This window comes from Brienomyrus brachyistius, chromosome 11 (genome assembly GCF_023856365.1).
Source record: "Brienomyrus brachyistius isolate T26 chromosome 11, BBRACH_0.4, whole genome shotgun sequence".
NCBI classification, from domain to species: Eukaryota; Metazoa; Chordata; class Actinopteri; order Osteoglossiformes; family Mormyridae; genus Brienomyrus; species Brienomyrus brachyistius.
In genome coordinates, this window is record NC_064543.1 from 22,301,948 (window position 1) to 22,311,268 (window position 9,321).

The 9,321-nt window shown below is 38.8% G+C and overlaps 1 protein-coding gene across 1 annotated transcript; it reads right to left on the bottom strand.

Moving 5' to 3' along the window:
- Positions 1 to 244: 244 nt before the first annotated feature.
- On the bottom strand, positions 245 to 8,366 carry eif3m (eukaryotic translation initiation factor 3, subunit M). The gene is made up of 11 exons (XM_049031503.1): positions 8,209 to 8,366; positions 7,491 to 7,623; positions 7,120 to 7,258; positions 6,180 to 6,303; positions 3,458 to 3,552; positions 3,289 to 3,372; positions 3,098 to 3,197; positions 2,812 to 2,893; positions 1,247 to 1,390; positions 967 to 1,027; positions 245 to 427 (listed from the first exon to the last, which is right to left on the bottom strand). The coding sequence occupies exons 1-11, from the start codon at positions 8,248 to 8,250 to the stop codon at positions 304 to 306; spliced, it is 1,128 nt and encodes a 375-aa protein (XP_048887460.1). The 5' UTR covers positions 8,251 to 8,366; the 3' UTR covers positions 245 to 303.
- Between the last annotated feature and the right edge of the window lie 955 nt (positions 8,367 to 9,321).

Below are 9,321 nucleotides of genomic sequence, written 5' to 3' on the forward strand. Positions count from 1 at the left end.
CAGCTCACTGCTGGATAACCATTTCTCCAAGATTTCCAATTCCACTTACATAACAAAAGTTGTCACCAAACCTGGGTTTGCAAACATTTCTGATTGCCTACAGGAAAGCAAACGAGATATCTGTATCCAATGCTCAGACAAGCATGCCAAAAGACAGAACAGTTCACACTAATTTTTCCCCAAGAAGTATTACCAGGAGTTTTTAACTCAGCTGTTTAACATAAAGAATGAAGGGAATAAACAATTGTTCTCGAAGCCACTTTTATTGAGTAAATATAAAAATGCAAGATACATGAAGGAGCTCTATGTGGTGGTGGAGAGGGCCTGCAGGCTGGTCTTGACAGTGGCCAAGTTCTGTTTCCAGGAGCTCAGGGTGTCATAGAGCTGTTGCCACTGCTGCTTCCCAAAGGTGCGGTGTGTGCTGTGGCTGAAGACAAGAGCCACACCACTGGGTTACACCCCACAGACAAATCAAGACCTGCAGCTTCTGCAGCCCTGGCTGCTACAAACCCTGACAAGAAATGTGGGTGGTTTCCTCTATATAATCATCTTTCTAACTAAAGCCAGTTTTCACACAGCTCAATTTCAGAATAGTGCAAAAAAATATAATCTTACTCAAAAGCACAAAAATAAGTATTCAGAATCAATATCTAAGTATCACAATACTGTTTCTAGGCAGGGTTTTATAAACACAGGAAAAAAATGCTCTCACTTCAGACAAAGCAGTGAATGTGTTAGAAGGAAGAAGAAAATATGACAGCTGCATTGCCAGTGGGTACATTAATATTCCAGACCAGGCTCTGTCATTAAAGGAAGTGTGCTGGAAAGAAGGCTGCTTTCATTACAGCAGCTAATTACATTCAGGCTTACACTTAATAAACTGATAAATTACCAACTACAGACCACTAAAGTAGCACTAACAGCAAAGTAAACTAAATAAAATGAAACAGGAAAAAAATGACCTACCTCACCACAACTTTGCGCTGTGTCTGGTCAATTTTGCAATACACCATCTTAATGCGCACAGCTAAAAATTGGAGAAGGGGGCAGTTAAGGGTGGGATATCCCGTGACAATTTAGGCACATCAACAATGTAACATTCCCATTAGACAGTCCTCAAGACAAAAATGACAGCCAATGTTAAAACCATTTCGCCTTTGGTCCCCTGCCTTCTTTGGCTGTATACAGACATCCTGTTTTCAGAGAGACACAGAAAAAGCTTCATCCATTAACTAACTGGCATTACCATCAATGACAAATGCCTCCACATCATCTGCACCAATCTGCAGCTCTTGCTGCATCGTGTCAAACGATATCTCCTTGAATTCGACAGCCATTCCCATAAATGTAAGCAGCCTCATTTTGGCCATGTTCTGATCATGTGAGAGACCTAGGGGAAAAAACAGTTTTATGAACTATATGGTCATAAGCTGATGAAATTCTATAATACATGCTTAAAAAGAACATATCAAATGATCGTTTATCAGGAAGCGTGAAAATGCAAGTAGGAAAAAAAAGCACCCAAAAAGGGAAAGATCCTTGATATCTGTCATATTTCCATCTGCATTCTGAAACTAACCTGAGCAATAAACACAGGGGAAGCACCTCAGACTAATTTTACAAGTTAATTAGCACTAATTACATATAGAACAATTTGACAGTGCATCAAGAGAAATTTAATAGGGAAAATAGATCATTTGCAGCATGATCAGCATGCACACCTATAACTGGGCTTAATTAAAATATACAAGCAACAAGAATCAATTAATGCACATTAACCACAATTAACAAATGCAAATGAGCTGCTCATTAAGTTTATGCCCTGCAAGGAGGCCTTGGAGACCAGAAAGACACATGTTAGGGCGATACACTTGACAAAATATATTACTGCACCTGGCTCAAGCTGTCAGGAGCAATAAGTTTAGAATATATGGCTAATCATAAAGAAATTTTTACCAGTAATTAAAAAAGACCAAAACAGCAAAGTTCTGGAGCAAAACACAGTGTTATAATGCTTATTTTTAACTACCCCTTGTTTAAAGTCTTACACATACTAAAGTGTTCTCTGATACAGGAAACATTTGCTTTCAAGAAATATTTTGCTCAGTGCCAAACAGGAAATTAATCTTTTTTTTAATACACACCATAAAGCATATTAATTCAATAACTCCAAGTTATATTATTTTTGTTAGGAAAGGGGGAAGCTTTCTACACCTTAAGCTCATCAAAATCAGAATACACTAACTCATTATTAATATGTCAAAATATTAATGCTCTCATAAAGAACCCTTATGTGTTTCTACGCCTCTTCCAATAGGGTTGACCCTTATCTTCTGGGGGGGGGGGGGGGCAATATGGAGAGCGTAATTTTAACACACACTAGATTATGAAGCATTGCTCCTTTGAAACAGTCAATTACACAGCAGTGAGGGAGGGCCTCAGTGTTAATTACTAGTCCCTTTTTATATAGTGTGTAAATAGAGAGGCTGCTGACATTGACATTCCATCACCGCGACCCGAGTGCCAAAGCAAATTAGCCGGGTCCACTGAATGCTCCGCTGGTCTGAGCGGACCCCTTCACAATTAGAACAACACTCAAAACCAACTGCTGAGAAATGAAAAAGGGATCATGCTATATACTAGGATATACTAGCATCTTTCCAATTTTCATTCAGACAAACCAAAGTCTATTTACCAAATCCAGTATTTTAATTACTGAATCAATGTAGAGGTGTCACATACATTTTTTTGGGTGTTTACAGTCCAATAAAATTAAAGACGATACAGTACCATTGCCTAAGACAGACTTACCAAGGGAATCAATGAAATCCTTGTTGTTTTGGTAGAACTTCACATATGCTGCAAGCTTTGCACTCACAAAGATGGTCAAGAGCTACAGAACACAGAAAGTACTAGTGTAAGGAAACAAGGATTTTCTGCTGGTTCATAACTGAATTAAACAGCAGATGTATTACCTATAAATATTGTATTGGGGAAAGTCTGCTGTAATTTAGTACTGTATATATTTTTTCTGCATATATACTTTGTAAAGTGGGTTTAACAGAAATAAACCAATCATCATAAAGAGTGCACTCACATCATGGATCAACTCCCCTTCTAAGAACCGCACTGGTTTCAGGACCAGAAGGTGATCGAACAGGAAAGTATTGGGGTCTTTCAAAGCTCGGACAATGCACCTAGTGAAAAACATGAACATAGCATATAGATCATGGCTGGATACACAGAAACATGCAATGTGATCAAGAGACATGATGAAAGTTGCATCACCTGTGGGCATCGACGCGCGCCTGGGAAGCATTGTCCTCAGTGTAACTACCCAGGAGCTCCACCATCACTTTAGCTGCAGCTTCACTGTCAGAACAAACAGACATGAAAAAAAATGCAACATACAAATCACTTATTTTTGTTCCCATGTAGGATTAGTAAAGGGAAAAACCTTTTTTTGCAGTCCACCAAGGCCTCGTAGACCATTCTAAGGAGCGTGTGCTTTTTCTCAGTGTTCAAGTTCCAGTCTGTTATCCACTTCCGAACCTGAAGCGGAGAACACTATGAATGTTATGGGCGAAATTCATTTACATCTATTTACTATAACAAACTGACAAAAGCTCTTTCATCATGATCTGAGAACCACAAAGGAATGCATCTTTCAGTGTAACATTTAAGATCATAATCGGCAATTAAAAAAATCTGGTTTAATAATTTCTGAAACATTCATAACAGTTGTGTAACTTTTTAATTGGGAAATTCTGTTAACATCAGGTCCATTATGATTAACTGTGGAAAAGACCTTCATTCCATTAGCACCAAGAAACATTACAGTAAAAATGTAGAACTGTTCTGCAATCACTTGGTAAAACTCAAGTCTGAAAACCGCTTGCAATACTATGGTGAAACAATTCAGAATCAGAAACAAGGTTTATTCATGAAACACAAACAGGCACAAGGCATTGTATTTGGTACAAAAGGCATGAGGATAGACATGGCTATAGATAAATATATAGTGCATGCAACAAATATAAAGCAAAACAAAAAAAATAAAATAAATAATTATATATATATATATATATATACATACACACACACACACACACGTATCATATCACTGTGCATAAGATAGCGACAGGGTGCTTGTGTTCATATCTTCTGCACAGTGATACGATTGATGTGTGGAGTTTGGCAGAAGAAACTATCAAGTAAGTTTGGTGTTGCTGTGAGTTATGCCAACAGACAAAGCAGTGCTAACAAATCACATGCTTTTGCTCAATTTCATTTCAATGAAATACAAAGTATTTCCATACAGCAGAAGACCAATGTCATTTCATGACCGGTTCTTGTTTACTTTTCTCCTTTTCACTCATTTTTGTTTAATGTCTCAAACATGTCACACTGTCTGAGTGAGTCTGGAGCAGACTAAGGAGCAGAAAGATTATGGTTGTCTCAGAGAGCTCACACAGACCTCATGCAAAAGCAGTGGCGGTAAATTTTATACTCCGTTTTAAAAAAAAAACATAGCAGATAATGCTGAAACGGAACCATCATTAAATTGCAAAGCTTAAGAACATAAGAAATTTACAAATGAGAGGAGGCCATTCAACCCATCTAGTTCATTTGGGGAGATCTTAACTAATAGCTCAGAGTTGTTCAAATCTTATCCAGCTCTGATTTAAAGGAACCCAGGGTTTTAGCTTGTGTTACACTAGCAGGAAGACTATTCCATACTCCAACTACATGCTGTGTAAAGAAGTGCTTCCTCAAATTCATTTTAAAATGTTCTCCCGCTAATTTCTACTTATGGCCACAAATTCTAGTATTTAAACTAATATTGAAATAGGCATTTAGCTGAACAGCATCCAGACCCGTTAGAATCTTGTATACCTGGACCATGTCCCCCCTCAGCTACAGACCTACTTTGTGTCCTTCAGATTAGCTCAAGACCAGTGTGTAGAGAACTTAATGGAAAGGGTTTCCATGACCAAGCAGCTACATCCTTACATCAAGTGCAATGCAAAGTGTCGGATGCAGTGGTGTAAAGCACACTGCCACTGGACTCTAGAGCAGTGGAGATGTGTTCCCTGGAGTGACAAATCATGCTTTCCTGTCTGACAATTGGAAGGATGAGTCTGGGTTTGGCGGTTGCCAGAAAAATGGTACTTGCTTGACTGCATTGTGCCAAGTATAAAGGTGGTGGAGGGAGGATTATACAGGTAACATGAATAACGTCGATTATCTTGTAAAAACATGTCAAGGTTTTGGACATATTAAATGGCAAGTCCACATTCAGTTTTGAATGCAGAAGAAATGGGCAGGGGTAAAAATCAGAATGACTTTGATAAGGACCAAATTGTTATGGCCAGACCATCTCCAAAACGGCAAGGCTTGTGGGGCACTCAAGGTCAGCCATAGCGAGTACCTACTGAGAGTGGTCCAAGGAGGGTAAAACAATAATTGTCCAACAAGGTGGCCAAGATTCAATGCTATCAGATCTGGTATGAACCAACAGAAGAGCTACTATGACACAAATTACAGATTATTTTAATGGTGGTGGAAGTAATGTATCACAACACACAGAGCATCAAGCCCTGCTGTGTACGATACTGCACAGCTGTGGATTGGACTTCTTGTTCCAACACAACTCACAGATGCCAGACATGTACCCGGGTGTCCACATGATACAACCAAAAATGGGTTCCATAGGCCCAGATGACCTTCTTCCATTGTGCCAAGGTCCAGTTCCAATGCTTTCATTAGCTTACCACGTGACATTCCAGATTTTAATCAGCACCATTTTTTAGTCAACATTATTGGCTTCATGTGGAGATGGTCATATTATTATATTTTATACACACACAGAGCTTTTATTTATATCTTTTCTTTGGACCTTCCATTCATTTCTATTGGCAAAACCCTAATCCTAAGTATGACAACCTTAATTTTTAGCCCTACCCAGCCCTAACCTTAACCATAAGGACCAAACAAAATACAAACTTTTGGCAGTTTCAGTTTTTTGATTGCCACAGATGTTTATAAAATTGATTTTCTCCTTGTGGGGACCAGGAAAATGTTGCCACAAGGTAACACACAACAGAATCTAAATAAATATATGCAAGTATATGAGCACACGTAAGCACTTAGCTTATTCCACTGATTCCTGTACACACCTGATCCAGTTCTGTGGGAATGAACGCAATGGCATTGCAGGTAGCAGCCACCTTGATCAAGCCGCAGTACACTGTGTAGCGCACAGGGGTGTTCTCATCCATGCCATAGAAGAGGTTGCTCAACCTAGACTCGAAAAGAGTTTCCAATTAGTTAGTAGCATTAGACATTTAAAAGCCAGGTTCCCAGGCTCAACAAAACACCATTTGACAATATCCAGGAACATAAAGTTTAAAATACAGCTTTTTTTCCCCAGGCAATCTGACTGCTAAAAGGTCTGGCCCTAGTCAAAGACTAGATCTATTAAAAAAAAGACCAACTTTCTCCCAACTCTGCACTGGAATCATGAAGCTGTATCAAAAAACCCATACTGCACATTCAATGCTGCAACCATAATCTATTATTACACTTTCTGTTCAATACAACTCTTGCCCAATTGCACAGCTTTATATTTTTTTAACTGTATTTTTCCATCTTTACCCATGTCTCAGTATATCTTGTTTAAACTGTCAGACTGTCCATGATTAAAATGTCATATTTATATTCTATTTATCATTATATTCTATTTAGCACTATAAACAACATGATCATTATTTCATTTTAGGATATTATCCATGCATCATACAGCTGACAATGACCATAAAGGGATTCTAACTTTTGAGAACCTCCATGTCGAGTGTCTCAAACCAGTACTTCAGTAATAATGTATATTATGTAGATGTATATATCATATGTGAGATATTAAGTACTGCTCATTTTATTAACTGAGTGACCCTGTAGCTCATTATTACAGGTTAAAACAGGAAACCAGGATTATGATAACATATTGCTTTACACTTTCATAAAGGCCAACAAAAGTGTCTACCATAGCAGTAATCCTGGAAATGGAGATTTTGACTGGACACCTAATTAAAGGAAAACGGCAACTACTGAAACACTCACAACTGCATCCTCAGTGAGGGCCGCTCCCCCTCTCTGAACTTAACCAGCTTCTCACACAAGCTCTCAATCAGCGCCTCCTGCTTGTCTGGTTCCAGGATCAGCAACAGAGACACAATGCTGTTCATTACACTCTCCACATCTGCAAGGATGACAGTTTATCAGGGTACATCAGGATAAGTATTAACATGATACCATTTAAAAGCTTTTCACTGTGCAAACGTTCAATGTATGTTTGTGCATGTGACAAAATTTGACACTTATAAAAGACAAAACATAATTTAATAAATTACTGTAATTTTCACTTGGGGAAAAAAACATTTTTATATAACCTTGGTCTGTGTATGTCAGTCAAAGTACATATAGACACCTACCTTTGTCATCATCTTTGAGGCAAACATCACAGGCCTCGATGATCTGAGCCAAATCCACATGAAGTCCACCTTCTGAGTTCTCTTCCGAAATTTCAGCCCCTTTTGATTTGAGGTATGCTCTGAGCTCTGAGGCCTACAGGTGAAACATAAGGAGTTCAATGGAAAAAAACACATTCACAGTCTATTTCTGACTATCAGTCTGGTTTTCATACATGATCACTAGCACCATCTGGCATTGCCTTTGTTCATAAAGTCTCACTTACAGCCTGCTTCTCTTACTGAAGACTTTTCAGCAATGGTTAGAATATACCACATTTCCTTAATTTTGCATAAGACTGACAGCGAGGATGACGCTGTATTAAGACATCTCGAGACTATCAAAGCCAGTTCTTAGTTACACGAAACGAGGAAAATCATCACTTCATGGATGAATGATCATACAGACAGTGATTTAGCGCAGACATATACACATAAAGATTAATTATATGCGTAAAAGCCGAGTTATGCAGCAGGTTTCCACCAGCGCTAAGTATGGTTAGGCATTAGCATTACTAGGTGACTAGCTACGTAGCTGCATCCTCAGCTGGCGCTCTCTGCCTCGCGAGCTCACGCGGCCCGACGCACGCGAGGCGCAGCAGCGGTATAACAGACAGCTGTTCGCGTCTTATGTACAACGTAAGCGCAGAGTTCGGTTCCCCTTTTCCTTTCATGGCCACACCTGGTCCTCCTCGGTTATGTCGATGAATGCCGGGACGCTCATTTTTAAGCAGTTTCGTGAACCTCAATCCACCGCCAAACGTAACTGCTCCGATAAGGTAGCAAAAGGGCTCCTTCAGTGGTAGCCCGGCCAGATGATGCACTTCCAGGTCACGTCGTTAAAGAAACAGTGCAGCTTCCGCTGGCGATTAAGTATGTAAAATTAAAACGCTTTAACGACATGATTTTCCACGAGTATATGTTCACTGCCTAACCTTTTATGGAAATGTCTCAGTTGTTACTTGCCCTTCATATTGAATATCAGAGGAATATTCGCACGAGCTTTCTAAATTATCAGATTTTTTTTTATGGTCACCTATGCATTTTAACTGGACTACTGATACATCATTCGCGTGTTTTTCCTAGGAAATGAATACATTATGTATAATTCATGCACCCTCGATTTTCTGCTCATAATTAAGGAGATACTGTTGAGTTACATGAGGGCGGTGTAAAAATTACCGAGTGACTATTTTTGTTGATCTTTGACTGCAAATTTAAGGTTCTAAATTCCCTCAAGATATGTCAGGTTTTTCAGCTGAATTCAGTTTGGACAGCCTTAGCCTAATTAACATTTTAATATCTGTGAAAACAAGTGGCAGATGGAGTGGTATTTGGAAAGTGCTGGTAAAAAATAGGCCTATTACCTGGTGTTGGCTAGACCTGATTTATTTTGATGAAAAAATGATTTATCTTATAAAACGCAGGATGTACTCATTAGCAAGTTTTATAGTCATTGTGACATTTTTCTATATATGGCAGTAAAACAATTTACATGTACAAGAACATGAATAAAGAATTGACTTATCCCAAAATTATAATGACTGTGAGAGAAGAAAATAGGGTAGTAATATTTAGCAAATTCTGCAAGTCTTCTTAGAATGCTTTTTTAATACCCTTTCGTTATAGAGCTCTTTTTGTCATAATATGCCACTTTACTTCAAAAGGCATCATAATAAATTCAGCCAGGAAATCTTATTAAGTTGAAGGGAAAATGTCCTCCAAGAGAAGCTGAGTGCAGTGTTGGCTGTGTAAGCCCTTCGCCTGCTTTAGTGATAAACCACAGCTGCTGGCC